The 17426-nt window shown below is 57.7% G+C and overlaps 1 protein-coding gene across 1 annotated transcript in view; it reads right to left on the bottom strand.

The window, feature by feature from the left end:
- Positions 1-4273: 4273 nt before the first annotated feature.
- The window catches only part of CYGB (cytoglobin), an 18528-nt gene continuing 5375 nt past the window's right edge, over positions 4274-17426 (bottom strand). The window contains 4 exon segments of the mRNA XM_061376928.1: positions 4274-4532; positions 4534-4692; positions 11831-11991; positions 12500-12731. Of these exon segments, the coding sequence (XP_061232912.1) occupies positions 4490-4532; positions 4534-4692; positions 11831-11991; positions 12500-12731 (595 nt within the window). The 3' untranslated portion in view covers positions 4274-4489.

Here is a 17426-nt window from a genome sequence, read left to right as displayed (position 1 = left end):
GCTGTCACATTCCCAAGTGCACCGCAGGTGCAGGCACGTCCCGCCGGGCGGGTGAGGTGACAGGATGTCACAGGGCTGGGATGATGGCACTGGCCACCACAGCACTCCTGCAGAGCTGAGCCCTGGGGAAGCTCCCCCTGCTCCAGCACCCTCGGCACAGCATCGCTCTTCATCCCAACAGCCCCACACTCAGCTTCCTCCCATCCCTGTGGACAAGAGTAGGTGCTGGCAGGATGTGAGGGGCTGAGAAGAGACCTTTAAGGTTGGGTTTGGCATGACTGAGGCTCTTACACAGGAAAATATGTGCTGGGTTTTGCCATCAAACAAATCCTTGCTTCACGACTTGGTGCAGGTCCCAGGCTGAATTTACAGCTGGGACCATGGATCTTTGCCATTCTAAACTGTATTTTCCCTTTATTTTTACCTTACCAGCACATGGATGCTTCAAAAAAGCCCACTGCACTGAAACTGTCCCTGGGGATGCTGCAGTGCAGGTCCAGCTTGGATTTGCTGATGTCTAGTAGGGTGATGAGCTCACAGTGGCCTCCACTTTCCACTTCCATGGGTTCTTGCTCAGCAAATCCGCTCCTGGTTTCTGGTAGGAAAATAAAAGGGTGGAGAAAGCTTTTGTTTCCTCCCGGGTCCTTTGAAGTTGTGCTTTGAAGTGGGTGGAGAAGGGGAGAGTCCGGCGGGTGCTGGGGACGGACACCCCGATGTGGGGTGGGTGCTCCCTGTGACTCAGGGGTGATGGATGAGTGAGGTGAGGGTGTCCCCAGCCACAAGCTGGGGCAGGCAGCAAGCAGGGAGCTGTGCCAAGAAGCCAGGCACTGACTTCTCTGGAAGAGGACAGATCAAGCCTATCTCTGGGACAAACAAGGGCTGATGAAAAGCATCGCTGCTGTGGTCCTGCCTGCATCCTGCTCCAAGGGTGGGACCTGCAGGATGTGTTCATCTGTGGAGGAGCCAGGCAGAGCCCTGTGCCAGCCCACAGAGGGAAAGAGAGGACGGTGACTGCCACCTGTGCAAACCCCGTGGAGCGTTGGGCAATGAGGAAGCAAAAGAAATGACCAAAACCACCCCCAAGGCAGCAACGTCAGGGCATTGCATCAGCACCGGGAGATGCTCTGCAGAGCACTTCCCTCTGTGGTGCCAACCACTCCGCAGCCCAGCCCGGCCAGAAATGTCCCCAGAGGCAGGCAGGCAGGCAGGGGACACAGCACTGGGGTGCACAGTGCTGTGGGACACCCATCCTGAGCAGGGTGCACCCTGCAGCAATGCTGCTGGGTGACGTGCCGGCAGCCCACAGTGTGATGTGCCAAGCCTGGGACTGGGATATCTCATCAGGAGCCATCCCTTCCTGTTCTGCCAGTTAATATTCCAGCGTGGGATCAGTCCCAGCAGCTTGGGGCCAGGAAAGATCCAGCTGCTTGCTGCCACCAAGGGCTGGGAGGAGGTGGTGGCTGTCAGGGCAGGTCCCATCCATGGACATGGATGTGTTGTAACCCCCCCCCAGTCCCATCCTGGAGCTGCAGTCTGAGGTTTCTGTGCCTTTCTAACACATCAACCACTTCCTAAAACCTCCCAGGCCACGTTCTCCAGAAGTTTTTTTCCCCATTGTTGCCTCTTCATGAGCTCCCCAAGGGCCCCTTGATTTGTTCCCGCAGGCACGCAGTTGGGTTTGTGTCCTTTTGGGAGCCTGTCACCTCCATCCCCTCATCCCCCCGTCTCCAGGGACACGATCCAGGGGGAAAGCCCTGCATGGAGGGGACCCATCTTCCCCAGCCCTCGCCACCGGTTGGACACCTCCATGTCCTGCTCTCCCTCCTGCTCGTCTCATTCAGGGTTGTCCCTGCTGCCACCGTCACCTCTGTGCCCCGCACAGCCAGCGGGGAGCCGCCGGCTCCGGAGCCTGCAGCGCTGCCGTTCCCGGGGCCAACGGCAGGGGCCAGCCCTCGCCCGCGCTCGGCGCCGCTGGTGGAAGCCGTCCCCAGCAGCAGCGGAGGATGCTCAGCCCCTGCCATGGCCCAGCGCGCCCGTCCCTGTCCCCTCCAGCCCAACACCGCCCCATCCCGCTGCTGCCGCGCCGGGGGTCGCCGCTGCCACCCCAAGGCACACGGGGCACGCTGGGGCCACCGGGCTGTGTGGCACATGGAGCTTGTCACCGCGTCCTCGCCATCACAGGGCTGGGAGATGGGGAGCAGCACCCACGGCCCACCCGTGCCGTGCTCTGCGGCTGCCCCGTGTGCCATCGCCTTTGGCAAACATGGGCACACTCCTGCTCATATCCACATCCTGGGCAGCCGGGGGACCCCTGGTCCCCTCCTCAGAGGCACTGTCAGCCCAGATCCTGGCCGAGCCACCCCAGACCCTTCCACATGGATATTAGTGGGAAATTTGTCTTTTATAACTTTCAAATGCTGTTTCCTCCCTCCTTGGCCGGCCTATGGTGGGAAAGCATTAAGGAATAACCCAATGTCAAATGCAACCAAAGGCAGGCTGGTGGGAGTTTGTCTTCTGGGGTTTCCTTCTTTTTTATTGCTTTCCCAAAGAATAAACACTCAGGAGGGCTCTGGGGTGATTCAGTGGAGCAGGAAAGGGCAGGAGACAGGGGGATGCCTGTTCCCTTTGGCAAATCCCATAGGATGATGGTCCAACCTTGGGGATTTTCCTTCCAGTAGCAGTGACTGCCCAGTCAGACAATAAGGCTGGGAATAGCCTGGCTTGATGTGGAGGCTGCTTCACCCCCTGGCACTGGGGTCAGTGGGAGCAGAGGATGCTGATGTGGAGAGGAGGGGGACTGAAGAGGGGTGAACTCACAGCGGTGCAGAGGAAGCAGTGACCTTTGGGAAGCAATCTCCTCATCCGCTGCTATTTATCCAGCTTCCCCAGGGGCTCCTCCTGCTGAGCCCGACCCTGGATGTATGCACAGGCCAGGCTGGGAGATGCTGGGCTGTGGCTGTCTCCTGTCCAGGGTGGTTCTGGTTTGTGGAGTTGAACACCTTCACTGCTGGAACAACAGCTCTGCAGAAGACTGAACCCTCCTGCCTGCTGGGTGACCCTGGGGAGCTGAGCTGAGAGGAGAAGCCATCCACTCCATGGAATGATGGAGTCCTAGACCGGTTTGGGTTGAAGGGACCTTAAAGCTCCAACCCCTGCCATGGGCAGGGACCCCTTCCACTGGAGCAGCTTGCTCCAAGCCCCTATGTCCAACCTGGCCTTGAACACTGCCAGGGATGGGGCAGCCACAGCTTCTCTGGGCACCCTGTGCCAGCGCCTCAGCACCCTCACAGGGAAGAGCTTCTGCCTAAGAGCTCAGCTCAGTCTCCCCTCTGGCAGGTTCAAGCCATTCCCCTTGGCCTGAACCTACAGGCCCTTGTCCCAAGCCCCTCTCCAGGTTCCTTGTAGCTCCTTTTTAGGCACTGGAGCTGCTCTAGGGTCTCCCCAGACCTCAGTTTGTCCCTCAGTATCCCTATGGCCCTGCGTGCCTCACAGCTGCCACTGCTCGGAGTGCGGGATGTGCTGTTCCCGGGCTCATGGATCCATCCCCACCTGAGCAGAGGCCGCAGCCACCTGCAGAGAGGTTAACCCAAGCCAAGCTGCACTCTCCTACTGACGGCGCACCACAGCCCTCCTTCAGCCCCAGGGAAGGGCTGGGGCCAGGGAGGATTCAGCATCCCTCCATGTAGGACCCCACGGGAGATGGGTGCTCAGCGGAGGCTGGACCACCAGCATCCCAGGTGTGTCCTTTCTGGCACCCTGTTCTCCATAGGCACCCCAGTATCTGTAGGCACTACATCTCTGTAGACACCCCAACCCTACAGGTACTCCTCTGTCATCACCCCGACCTCTCTGCCAGCCTCTGGTCCAGCCTCTGGCAGGGAGGTGGAACTAGATGGGCTTTAAGGTCCCTTCCACCCCAAAAAACTCTGTAATTCTATGATGATCTCCTGAGCAGCACCAAGACCTCAAAATACATCTTATGGGGCTACATTATATGTAGGTATATGTAAAATATGTGGTTAAATTATCAGTATAATCATCATTGGCTGGCAGAGGAGCCCTGAGTGATGCACAGTTCTTGGCAGTCAGATGAGACATGGGCTTTCCTGAGTTTAAAAGAAACCAGTTTACTGAAGGGCCAATTTTGACCAATTGCCCAGCCAATTTTGACTGTACCAAGAAAAGTCAGTATCTAAAGAAATCACACCATTGCCAGAGAAGTGTCCCCCAAACTACTCCCAGTGCTATACCAATATAAACCCACACTGCAGCAGAGCCCGATGGCTATTTTATTTCAGGAGCCGTTTGGAACATCAGCCTCCGAACTGATCCCACATACAAACAGCAGCACCCGCAGGGTGGCTTTCGAAAGCCTTCCCTTAAAGCAGACACACTGGTCCATAAAGAGGGCTTGTACTGAGGAGCAGCGGATGTCCCAGCTGCGTGGGGCTGGGAATCCTCCCGGCAGCAAAGCCGTTCGGTTCGGGGTTCAATGCGCGGAGCAGCGGGGATGCCTTTGTGCTGGTTTGCCCGCAGAGAGTGGAGCTGGTGCTCGTCCCGGGGGATGGAGCTGCCCCCAGCCTGGGAGCAGGGAGCCCAGGAGGCTTCTCCCTCGGGCACGCCGCAGGTTCAGGTGTCCGGGAGCACCTCGGTGCCTTCGGCGCTGCTTCCTCCACCCGCACCGGGCGCATCCTGCAAAACCAGAGGGGGTGATCGGGACCGGTCCCCACTGCCCCTGCTCCATGGCAGGGGGGCAAAGTGTTCGTAGGCACCATGGGGCCAGCTCCCGCGCATGGGGCAAGTGTGGTTCCCCCATCATCCCCACTCCCTTGGTCCCAGCGTGGCCCTTGGTGCTATCCTCCTCCTCCTGGTTCTCTCCTCATCCTCCCTCTGCCCTCTCTTTGCTCTTTGCCTGGCTGTAAGTTATGCAGGAGGCTCCAGCTTGAGCCCTGCACTTCCCCCCAGCCCAGCGCTGTTACTGCAGCTCTTGGCTGCCAAATTCCCAGGAATTCCTCCCGGCCGGCGCTGACAGCGTTTACATTGAGCGCCGCTCAGATAAACCAGATCGGCTGCGGAGGAGCCGGGCGCGGAAGGAGGGGCCGGCTCCTGCTCAGTGTCAGCCCCACCACGCTGGGATGACTTTTTCCTGCCGTTTTTTATCCCTCCAGGAGCTTTGCTCTGAGCGAGGAGCCACCAAACCCCCCGTACTGGTGAGGGTGCCCATAGGGAGGTTCATACATCAAAGCCTGGAGCTCCTGGCTCATCTGGGTGAGGATAACGGAGAAGAGATGTGTCCTTCAAGCTGGTGGGAGCCTGCAAGCTCCATCTCCAGAGGCTTCTTGCCCTGTGCCACCCAGCACAACAAGGGAGGACTTCTCCTCACCAGCACATCCCACAGGCTGGGTTTCCATGGCCTTTGTGCAGCGCAGTTACTTCATATTCTCTTTTTTAACCTCCTTGCAGATGTGTTTCTGGCTGTGACCTCCCAGCTCTCCCTTGGTTGTCACTGGTGGGTTATGGACACAGGCTGGAGATGAGCCAGCACCTGCACCAGGCCCATGGAGCCACAACTCACAGAGGGGTTTGCGTTGGAAAGGACCTTAAAGCTCCTCCAGCTCCAACCCCTGCCACGGGCAGGGACCCCTTCCACTGGAGCAGCTTGCTCCAAGCCCCTGTGTCCAGCCTGGCCTTGAACACTGCCAGGGATGGGGCAGCCACAGCTTCTCGGGGCAGCCAAGGTGGTTTCTGGCAGCTGGATCTCCACCATCTCGCTTGGATGAGGGGGGCCTCCTGGAAAGGAGCAACCCCAGGCTGGGACACTTGGGAACAGAGTGGGTTTATCCCTCTGCAAGCATGCTGCAGCCAGGGACTGTGGTCACAGCCAGCCCAAAGAGATGGAAGTGGGGGTAAATACCAGTAATAAGGGAAGGGCTGTGTCCATATATTCTCCTTGCAAAGTAATGCTGAAATTCCCAGCTCCTTTTCAAAAGCCATTGGGAAGCCAGCTCCATGTCAGCACCCTCCAGCCACTGCTGCTTCTGGCTATTCTCAGCCCAGCGTGCAAAGGTCTGATTGCTCCAGGTCACCACTGCAACCTCCCCATCCTCAGATGACCAACCCTTTTGCTCCTGGTTTCCCAGGCAGTGTTTTCCATGGGGAGCACCGCAGCGTGCAGGATTTGCTGTCTGCTTGCTTCCACCTGGAAGAGTGCACAGGATGTGGAGGAGACTCCGAGAACTCGGTGCTTTAATAGCACCAAGGAGTTTCCCCTCAAAAAAAGAGACAGCAGGAGAGAAGAGATGGAAGCAGGTGGATATTCCCCTCCCCAGGGGGGTTAACCTGTGGTTCCCTTCCCCATGCCTATGGCAGGTTGGGCTTGGCTAAACTGCAGGAAAGAAATAGGCTCTCCTATAGCTTGGGGACTCCAAGTAGCCCAAGTGCCTGCCCATGTGAGAGCTATTCCACCGCATGCAGGGTGGAGAACACTGTTGTTGCCTTCAGCCCAACAGGAGACAAGCCAGCATCAGGCTCCCCAGGACCTTGGGCAGCCCCCAAGGCACCGACCTCTGCCCTTCTCCCTCTCAGACCCCACTGAGCGCTCCCCAGCCTCAGACCAGGGTCCTAAACTGGGATTACTCCACTTGTGGCCAGATGCCGGTGGTTTCCACCACCCTGGTGGGATGAGCATCCCCTTTCCTTGCGCTGATGCAACTTGGCATCAGTGGAGAAGAGCACAATAAAAAGGCTTGCGTGGGTTTCTTTTCCAAGCCTTGCATCCCACAGAAATGGGGCTTTCGGGACCACAACATGTGTCTGTCTGTCTGTCCATCTGTAAGTCCTCTGCCAACAGCTCTGGAAAGGTTGGCCAGCATCAAGCAAATCTGACAGAGGTCTCAAGTACATCATGGGCCAGTTTTACAAAGGAGGGAGCTGGAAAGATCCATGGAGGGAAACCACAGCATGACCCAACCGTGCTGGGATCCATCCCATGCAACGTGACCCAGCCACAGTGAGAGGAACAGGGGGAGCCGCATGGGACAGATCCATGGAAAACTTGGCTCCTGCTGCTGATTTTAAAGGCTGGGAACTATCTCACGTCCTTGGTGGTCGCTGTTGCTGCATCCTGAGGCCATCACCACTGCAGGTTTCACATCCAGAGGAGCTTTTGTCTCGGTGCCTGCCTGGATTCATGTGCCATGGAGGCTGCAAACCAGCCTCAGGGCATCAGTAAGGGAGAGTCCCTGGCCAGTCCCGTGTAGTTCATTCTCCATACCTGCATTTTGGGGTGGGCTGGCAAAGGCATGGGAACAGCTCCCGATCCGGGGATAACCCTCAGAGGTTTGCACAACGTACCTGGAAGCCAAGCAAAGAGCCCAGAGGAGGAGCAGACCTTCCCCTTCTCACTTGAGCCCATCAGTACCCTCGGTGCAGAAGAGCAGTGAAGGGCACGTCAGGGCACATCTCCTCCCTTTGCTGCTGCTTCCCAGCCACAGACCCCCCTCCTCAGCATCCCACAGCGCGACCCACAGAGCCATGTGGCAGCCCCCACATCTCCCCCAGCATCCCAGCCCCAACCCCGCCAGAAAGAAGCCAAGCAGAGCTGGAGGAGGTTGGTTGGTTCATCCACTGAAGATACAAGTTTCAGTTTAATAACGCCAGTCTGTCGGGTTACAAACATACTAAAAACCTACAAAAAGAAGAACAAGTTACACCCATCGTACACGAAACCAGCACGGAAGCGCCGAGGAACACGCACACGAACAGTACCCGCAGCGGTCACGGAAAGACACGGAGTTACATGGGACCACGCCGGGCTCACGTCTGTGGGTCACGGTGGGACTGGTTAAGACATACCAACAGTTAGAGACAACTTCAGCTATGGGAAGCAGTTAGTGGCTGCCCAAGAGGGCAGGCCCAGCGGGGGGGTTACCCCTCCCTGTGTGTGAGTCGGTCCGAGGTTAGCTCATGGGGTTCCCTTCTACCCAGCAGTGCTCCAGGGCAGCTTCCCTACGGGAAGGGGCAGGGAAGGCTGAGCTCTGGCACCAGAGTCCAGCCACACAAAGTCTGGTCCCCACTGAAGTCGCTGGGCACCGCCCCACAGACGCTGGGATCCCCGTTACTGGGGCAAACTGGAGCAAACTGGCAGAGATGCAGGAGGATTCCCTGGGAGAGCCTGTGGCTCTGGGGTTTGTCTCACCATAAGAGGGGATGGAGGGTGGTGGCACAAGGTCTTTAAGGGTTCCTTGTCCAAGCGGCTCTGGTGGCATTGGGTTGTCCCTCTAGCTGGCTGGGTGTATATGGAGCTATACCTGCCATGAGTGTTGGCCATAGGGAGGGGGCACACAGTGGACGTGATCCATGTCTCATCCTAACTCAATGCTTCCTGTTCCCTCCAGCACTGAACTCCCTCTGACCGGACACAGTGATGACCACAGGGTGAGGGGACACAAACTGGTTTATGTGGTGTCCCCAGAGAGAGCCAGGATGAGGTGCCTGGGGGGGGACCCTGCCCCAGAGATCCCAGATCCCCCCCCAGCATTCATCTGCTGCAGGGGTCGGAGACTTTCCCACCCAGGCCGTGGGTCCCAGCCCAGCGCTGATGCTAATGCAGAGGCATCAGAGCCAGGGGCCAGATCCTGCCACCACTAAGGGGAGCAAAGCTGATCCCAAGCACACCTGGAGGTGAAGTGCTGAGCCCCAGTGAATAGGAGCTGGCATTAGGGGTCCCCCCCTGGCTGCAGTGGGCGCAGGGGGTGACAGGGCAGGCAGTAACAGGGAGCAGCCCTACAGTGATGTGCACCAGAGAGCTGGGACCCGGCCTCCCTTTCTGCTCCTCTGCACATCACTCCTCAGCCCTGTCCCTCTGGAATGGTGTTTCTTCCTTTTGCTGCCCATTTTCACCTCTCCCAGATGAGTTTCCCCTGGTTTAAGCAATGGGCAGCCCCAGGGGGGCAGTTTGCTTCATCTCCATCTCCTCCCTCCCGAGCTCTGCCCTGGCTGCCCTCCCTGCTCCATCCCGCTTCCTCCAGGGCTGGTAAAAACAAACATGTTTTTGGTTGCGTGTATTAGCCTGGCTGCAGTGCGGCTGCTGGGGGGGGGCTCCTCGAGGGACAGCAGCTGCACACATCTGGAGTTACTAGTGAAAGATGGGCCTGCAAAAAACAACCCCAAGCCCAGCGCACGCGGCTGCACCGGGTCACCGCCTGCCTTGTTCTAAGGGGTGCAAGGGAACAGGTTGGAAACACAGGAAGAAACCAAGCCCCATTCCAAGGTGAGCAGAGGGGACGACCTCACTGCTGCTCCCCCAAAGCCAAGGCACTCGGGGAGGTGGGGCATGAGCATGGGAGCTTTCCAGCCACCCCAAAATCACCTCTACCGATGGCGACCGAGCCTGGTTTTGGTTGTGGGAAGGGAGAGGAAGGGTTTGCACTGCAAAACCAAGGAGAACACTAACCTCAAAGGTCAAGATGGGAGCTTGGTCTGAGGGGGGACACCCCTGTGCAGAAACAGGCCTGGCCCAGCATCCACGGAGCAGGAACTCATTGAAAATACGCGCTGCTGGACCGAGGGGTTGGCAGGGACCAATGCAGCTCGTGATGCACCCCAAAACCATCCAACCCAGCAGTCCTGCTCCAGGCAATCGCTCTCCAGCCCTGCCCTGGAGCAAGGTCAGTGACTGAACAGGTCTGTTCCTATCTGCGTGGGCCTAATCCTGACCCCAGCAGCAGCTGCTCTTTGAGGGGTGCCTCTGCCAACTGCGCTCAGACATGAGCCAGAGGCACCAGCTCTGGTGCTGTCACTGGTTCAGGATGCTGGGCTCAGTTTTGGGGGTGCTGACTCTAGATGACAGCAGCAGAGCAGCATCACTTGCACCCTGTGCCTGTCCTTTTGCTAACCCCCTGCACCTTGCCAAGGACAACGGTGCCCTGAGCTGGTATTTCACCCAACCCTCTATGCTCCATTGCTCTTCTCCACCTGGTTTACTGTGGGACATCAGGAGGAAAGAACAGCAAGGCCAGAGAGGGGTTGTTGTGACATTAGTGGGATCCTGGGGCTGTTTGCAGACTAACCCTGGTCCCAGGACCCTGGGGAACACAGCCAAGAGGTTTAGAGCCCTCCCCAACCTGCCCTTTGCCAGCATCTGGGCATGAGTGATGGAAGGGGCAGGGCTGGGGCCCGACAGGGATGCTGAGCCGGAACCTGCTGTTCCAGCCCGTGGAACAAAGTGGAAAACCCCATCAAGAGCCCCTTAGTTTGGAAGCAAAACACCAGGGCAGGGGTAGTGAGGCCAGAGCCAATCTCAGAAGGGAACCCCCCTCCCACTACAATAGGGAACATTGCCCTTAATGCTGGCGCTTCAAAACCATCAGAGACCTTTTGGGCAGTGCTGGGTGATGAGGATGCCAAAGCTTCCCAGCACATCCGATGCCTCACCCCCAACCCTTTGCCAGGCATCCTATTGATCCAAGCACATGTGCAAGAGGCATCGGGGCTGCTCCTCCTCCTTTTTGTAACTGAAGGGGAAACTGAGGCAGAAACCAAGAGAGCTCACCCAGAGCTCCAGGGACAGCCGGTGCTGGAGCAGAATGAGCGCCGCAAGCCCTGCAGCCACGGCTTGGATTTTGGGGGGGGGAAAGAGGCCTTTGCCAGGCACTGGAGCCCCTGAGGAGGGACACGGCTCCTGCAAGGGCTGGTTCCTACCAGGCACTTTATTTGAAGGAGCCCAGTTTCACCAAGAGGGCAGGAGCATGCTCTAAGCAACAAGTTCTTGACTGGTTTAACAGAGCAGGGACCTCCCTTCACACCCAGGAGCCCCTCCTGCTGTGTCTGCTCCACAGGACACTGATCACATCCTGAGCATCCCTTGTCACCGTGCGGGGCAGAGCTGCCCTAGCCCTTCATCCCTGCACCACCGTGCTGCTGGCTGCTGGACAGACCTACAGACCCCAGCTCCCAGGGCGATGGAGCAGTGTGTGCCCCACAAGCCCATCAAGGGTGGGCTGGATGGGGCTTAGAGCAAGCTGCTCCAGTGGAAGGGGTCCCTGACTGTGGCAGGGGTTGGAGCTGGAGGAGCTTTAAGGTCCCTTCCAATACAAACCATTCCATGATTCTTCCTTCTTCCCTCTCTAATGACAGAGGAGCACATCTTGCCCATCCCCTTGCTCCCTCCAGCCCTGGGTGGATTTGCAGCAGCCAAGCAAGGAGAGGGACTATGGATGAAGGGAGAGGAGAGGGCTGCTGCCAGCCCATGGTGCAGGTGATGGGATGGCTCTGGCCGCAGCCATCAGCCCTGTCACCCTGCCAGGGGAGCAGAGAAAGTGCAAAGCAAAGTGTTTTCAGTGCCAGCCGGTGCTCCCCGTAAGCATCACGCCCGCAAAAGCAAGGAGCCAGGTTTCCCTGGGGGCTGTGCATGGAAAACCAGGGTCACGTTGTTCATCATCAATGGGGCTGCACGGCACTGCTGCTTGGGCAAAGGGCTCTGAGCTGGAGCAAGCGAGGCGCAGGATGTGGGAGGTGGTGACGGGCAGGCCAGGACAGTGAGATGGAGGCAACAACAACCAAACGCTCTCCCTCTGTGCTCTGCATCCCCTTCCAGCATCCCCTGCCACCGCTTCACCCCGACCCACCCTCACCCTTCGTGGTTCTGGTTTAGTTTGGCTTATTGAGATAGGTTTTAACCCCCCTGGAGATCCAATTGTGAGTGGGCAGCCAACGGAGCCGGCCCTCGCGGGCTCCCCAGCCCGAGCACAGACCTTGAGCAGAGACCAGAGTGAAGTCCTGGGGTGAGTGAAGCCCTCCCTGCCCCTCGCCCGGCCCGGGGGCCGCTCACAGGGTGGCGGTGGGGTACTGCGCCCAGCCCACCTCCTTGTACGCCGCCGTCACGTGCGTGCAGATGAGGGCCTTCATCTTGGTCCAGGCACCGTGCGCCTCCGGGGTGAAGTCGTTGGCGTACTCCTCAGCAATGACCTCCAGCATGACGCCGGTCAGTTTCTGGAAGGCACCAAGGGGTTAATAACTCACCGGGGACTCGATAACCGGGCTTTTCCTACTCCTCCTGTGACCCAGCTCTGGGAATAGCGATGCTCTGAGGTCGATGTCTGGGAGGTAACCAGCCTGCCGGGGCAGGGGGCAGGAGCACACCCAGCACCATGGGGCGCTGCTGCAGGCTCCAGCATCTCCTCCATTCAGTCCCTTCTACATGCACGTCTAGCAGAAGGGGTCATAGAGCCACAGCCGTGCTGGAGGGGCTGCAGGCAGGACACAGGCAGGCAGGCTTCCCTGAGCAGGAGATACCGATGCTCCAGCTTGGCTGCACTTAGGAACGATGATCTGCATGGGACAGCATCGCAGTGGGACACCTCAGCTGCATGGGGAGCAACCCCCAGGACCAGCCAACCCCCTCCAGGCTAGGACAGGCAGCACCACAGCTCCCTCTCTCCTTGCCCTCTACCTAATTCCTAAAGCACCCCAGAGATATGTTTTTACCCCTGTCTTTTACCTTAAAGTAGATGGGCTCCACTTTGTGCTTGAGGGCATGGGCCTTGCCCACCAGGGCCAGAACGGAGGAGACCTTTTCGGAGTCATTGAGGTTCTCCACCACAGTGTTAATGGCACCCATGACCCGCCGCGCGTGCTTCCGCAGTTGCAAGCTCCTCTCCATCTCCAAGGGGTCCTCCATGTGCTTGAACTGGCTGAAGTACTGCTTGGCCGAGGGGAAGTTGACAAAAAACCTGCAAGAAAGAGCAGACATCAAATTCCATCAGGAGGGTGAGAGCAGGCGGAGAGGTTAAAGCAGAGCATGGAGTGGTGGAGATGCTGGAAACCACCTCCTTGTATCCAACACAGCCAGGGATGCTTTTCCTCACTGAATTCCTCCGGAGCTGTGCTATTCAGCTGCCTAAACCCAGCAGGTTAATGCCTTTCTCCCCAGCCTTCCTTATCTGCTGCAAAAGCATCACAGCTGGATATTCATCAACAAACCAGGCTGAGCTCTTGGTACCCAGAGACTCCTCCCAGGAGCGCAGATGCTATATTCATACCCACATACATCAAAACACCATGTCCTGCCTCAGAGAGCTGGAGGGGAGCGTGACCACCTCTCTTTATCCCACCCACCCTCTCCCAGCCCCTACTCCTCAGTCCCATGGGCTTTATTCCTGCATTGCCACCCAAAGCAAATCCCCATGCTGAGGATGCCCCCACCTTTCACACATCAGCCCCACCAGCGGCTCATGTCACAGCTCACCTATGCCAGGAGCTGATGTCCCACAGTGCCCAGCAGCCTCTCTGAGGGGCTGAGCTCCCCCTTTGCTGCAGGATTACACCAACCCCAAGGAAATGCAGATGGAGCAGGTGAAGCTGTGGCTGCAGCTGAGCTCCCTGGGGCAGAAGGTGACAGAGTGCAGCAGCCCAGCAGTGCGGTCGGTCACTGTCGGCAGGCAGGGCTGATGCTGGTCTCACGTTAACCACCCACTTCCACCCCATTTGCACAGGGGAGAACCACGTCAGCACTTGCTTCCCCTTTCACCCAGCTCCCTTCCTACAGGGGTCTCCTTGCCTCCTCCTTCACCTGGACCAGGGAAGGATGCTCAGGAGGTGGCAGACATCTCCCAGGGCTGTCCCATCATCCAGATGGACGCCCTCATCCGCTCTCCCAAGCCATAACCCCTGCCCCAAGTGCCATCCCAAACCATGTGAATCCATCCCATCTCTATTCCCAACCATCACCACCTCCCTCCAGGACCAGGCGGGATTCTTTTCCCCGCTCCCCAAACCATCTCACTATTGAGGACCAGCCTCATTTACCAGTGTGTTATCCTCCTTTTCCCTTCCTTCCTCCCTTCCTTCCCCCGCTCCCTTGGCTTGTGAAAGCTTGGGGGCATTGCCAAGGAAGCGGCGCGAAGCAGCGCCTGGAGTGCACCACGGCTCCTGCTGCTTCCCCGAGGCATCTGGGATTCATCAGATGGCCCAAAATAGGTTTTGGAGGTGTGAAGGCAGCGAACAGGGTGGGGGAGGAAGGAAGGAAGGAAGGTGGAAGAGGGAGACAAGGTGATGCTTTTAAAACCAGGAGGGGACCCAGGACAAAACTCCTGTTACTGCCTAGCCTTCCCCTCGGCAAAGCTCCTCCTGTCACATCTGCCTCCAGCTCCTGTCCCCAGAGATGCTCAGCCTGTCCCCTTCAGCCCGGAGCTGTCGGACAGGGGTCCCCCAGCCCCAGCCATGCAGGTAGCGCCATTCCCAGGATTCATGGCTTCTGCCCTGTGCAGTTCCCAACAGAAGGACAAATGTTCCTGTTTTAATGGCACCAATTTTTCCACCCAGCCCCAGCATCCTTCTCCCCTGTCCCCTCCCTCCCACCTCTCCTGCAGCTCCCTCCAGCCCCTGACATCAACATCCTCCAGCCACAGACATCCAACACCCCACCAAGGTCACAGCTAAGGCTCTGCCATTCCTGATACTGGATCTTTTCCCCCTTACCCTCTGGCCCTGGCCGGCATCCCCTGGGCACTGGGAGCAGGGGGTGCTGCTGGAAGGGGGACCTGCTGCCCACAGACCACCCCAAGCAGGGGATGGAGGCTGCCAGCGGCCAATGCATCCCAAATCCCAAACCATCAGAAGCTCGCTGGAAAGCCCTGTTTGATCTCAGCTCAAGGAGGTGATATTGTGAAGAGCCAGGGAATGAGCTGAGGAAAAATTCCTGGTTCTTTCAGCAGAAGGGGTACAGGAAACGGGAACCAAGCCCTGCATCCGCAGGGATCACAGCATCATCCCCCCAAGGGAAGGACCAAAAGAAGCCACTGGGACCGATGCCCTTTGGGAGCAGGAGCATCACCTCTGCCTCTCTGCCCCTTTCCTCCAGCTCCACCAGGATTAAACCACCAAAAACCCCCAACGTGGGTGAAGCCAGAGAAGGATCCAAATATTTGGTTTCCAACCTTTCCCCACTTCACAGACCCTGGAGATGATGTTCCCATGGGAGCTGAGCACAAACAGCTTTCCTAAGGGACCTGAAAGAGTGAAGGGATGCAAACTCAGCACCCCCCTGTTCCTGTGCTCAATGCTCCCCTTCACTGATGGGGAACTGAACCAGGGGAGCCCAAAGCATCTCTGCTTTGAGCTGAAAAGCAAATCTGTGGCTGGCTGCAGAGCTGCACCTTCTCCTCCTGCAGGGGTGGAGAGAGGAAAACTCCTGCAGGAAGAACTGGCCTGGAGCAAACACTTGAGCTGTGGAACCAAGGGGGAAGGAGCCTGGCTCAGAGCTCCATGTTAATAAACAGAGAAGATTAATTTAACACAAAGGTTAAATATAACCAGAGGAAAGGAGAGGGAAAGGAAAAAGAGGGGGAAGAAATAAAACAAGGCAAAAAATAGTGAGCTGGGAGAGGTGTCACTTGGGGTTTTTCCATCGACAGAACATTTCTGAGAGTTCAAACATCCCAGGCTCTGGAATTTTGTTGGGTCATGATGTGCGTGTGTGTGTTCGGGGCTCTTTTTCTTCATCAGAGTCATTAGACAGATGACATTTCCCATTCCGTATCACACCAGATGATGATTGATAGGAAGCAGATGCCTGCATACCAATCTCATTAAGTTTCTTTTTAAGCGCTTCCATCCCGCGCCCGCTCATTTGTGCTCTGTGAGCTGCGTCTGGAGCCCATGGGCAGGATGTCAGCTTTGCTTTTCCTCTCCCTTTTGCCCTTTTAACAACTTTAAGGACACAACAGCAGAGCCAAAGGAAATAATTAAGGTGCAAACCCACTGCAGTCACTCGGAACCTGGTTTCTACCCAGGAGAGGCATCACTTCTGCATGTCCCCATCTTCCTCCCTCTCCCAAACCCCACACAGAGGAAACCTTCATGCCCTTTGCCTCCTTTCCCCAGCTGGAAGGATGAAACCTGGGTGCTGCTCCCTTGGCCCCCCCAGCACCTAAACCCTTGATGCTTCACTTACCCTGTTTGCAAACTGCAGGGGAAGTACCAGTGAGCCCCCCAAGGTGCTGGGAGGCTGCAGCTCAGCCTCAGCCACCGCTCATACACTTGGTTTTGTTGGATTTCCCTACCCCTGCGTTCATGTTTTCCCTCGCTTCATCCCTTTACATGGGAGAAACTCTCTCTGATGCAGCCTGGGGTCTCTCTGTGTCCCTTTTCCAACCAACTCCTCTCTGCTCAGGTGCCTACAAAGCAGCTGACAATGGGTGGGCAGGTGCTGTGTGATGCTGCTATGTATTATGCCGAGGGCTGTCACTCGCTCCCCCCTGCTCCTACCAGCTGCCCGTAGTCCCGCATCCCAGTTCCAGGGGTGCTGGGTGCTGCCTGTGCCCACAGCCTCCAGAGCAAGGTGGGAAAGGTCCCAGCCACGTCATTGCCACTGCCTGGCAAGACAGGGAAAGGCAAATCTGAGTGGAGGAAGAAGAGGATGGCGCCTGCCTGTGTCCTCTCCATGAGGGCTCATGAGGGTGGAGGTGGTGATGGGCAGCAGCTCCAGAGTGAGAGGGGGCCAAGCTCCTGGTCCACGCAGTGATGCTAAATTCAAGCAGTACAGCTGAGGAGAAGAGGTGTTGCTCCCCTCTTCCCATGGCCTTGCTCCAGGGGAAGCCCACATCCCACTGCAGAGCCTTGGGAGCAGATTCCAGCACATCTCTAACACCCCAGGCACTGCAGGGCCTCAGGACACCGCAGTGAGGGTGGGAGAGGTCCCAGCAGCAAAGATGCAGCTGAATACATCTGGGTACGAGGAGGCAAGCCCTGGGTTCATGTCCTGCTCACTCTCCTAAGTCCTCATCACTGTTGTCTTCCCACATGTGTAAGTTCAGCCCAAAGCCTCTTGGCTTTGATGAACCTTTAGGCTGGGGTAAGGACAGCTTTCACCAGATAAATGAATTAACAGCACCAAAGCGGCTTTCCCTCACACCTCCAGTTTCCTATGGCCCTTCACTCAGTGCCTTCCTCCACAGCATCATCCTCAGCCCCTCCATAACAGAGTCCTTGCCCCTCTCTGCTGCCGAACCACCGTCCCTGCCTGCATCCCTGCTCACTGGGTGCAAGCAGCAGGCAGGGACATCACATCAGCCCCTCCACCTTGACACCAGCATCTCCCCCCTCACCAGATGATGGGGATTAGGAAAGGATGCTAAGAGGTGACTCTTGCCTCTGAGCCATGATGAGGATGGAGCTTGCTGGAGCCCCATCCCCAGGGGCAGTGGAGGGGTTTGGGGGTGGAAGTCAACCCCTGGCTGGGTGCAGCAGGGGTAACCCAGCTCCACAAGGACGTGGTCCCTGTCACCCCTCCAGCAGAATCCCAGTGAAATTGGGAACACGATGTCCGCCACCTCCTCTCCCAGCTGGGGACGGCCCTGCAGCTCTCGGGGTGTGGAGCGGGAGCATTTTAGCCTTCGCAATAGACACAAGAGCAGCCCTGGGACAGG

The sequence above is a fragment of the Neopsephotus bourkii genome, unplaced genomic scaffold, assembly GCF_033783945.1.
Source record: "Neopsephotus bourkii isolate Nb327-2 ecotype Australia unplaced genomic scaffold, CSIRO-AGI_Nbou_v1 NB_1749, whole genome shotgun sequence".
NCBI classification, from domain to species: Eukaryota; Metazoa; Chordata; class Aves; order Psittaciformes; family Psittacidae; genus Neopsephotus; species Neopsephotus bourkii.
Note: the sequence above shows the minus strand (reverse complement) of the source record. Positions and strands in the feature narration are given on the sequence as shown.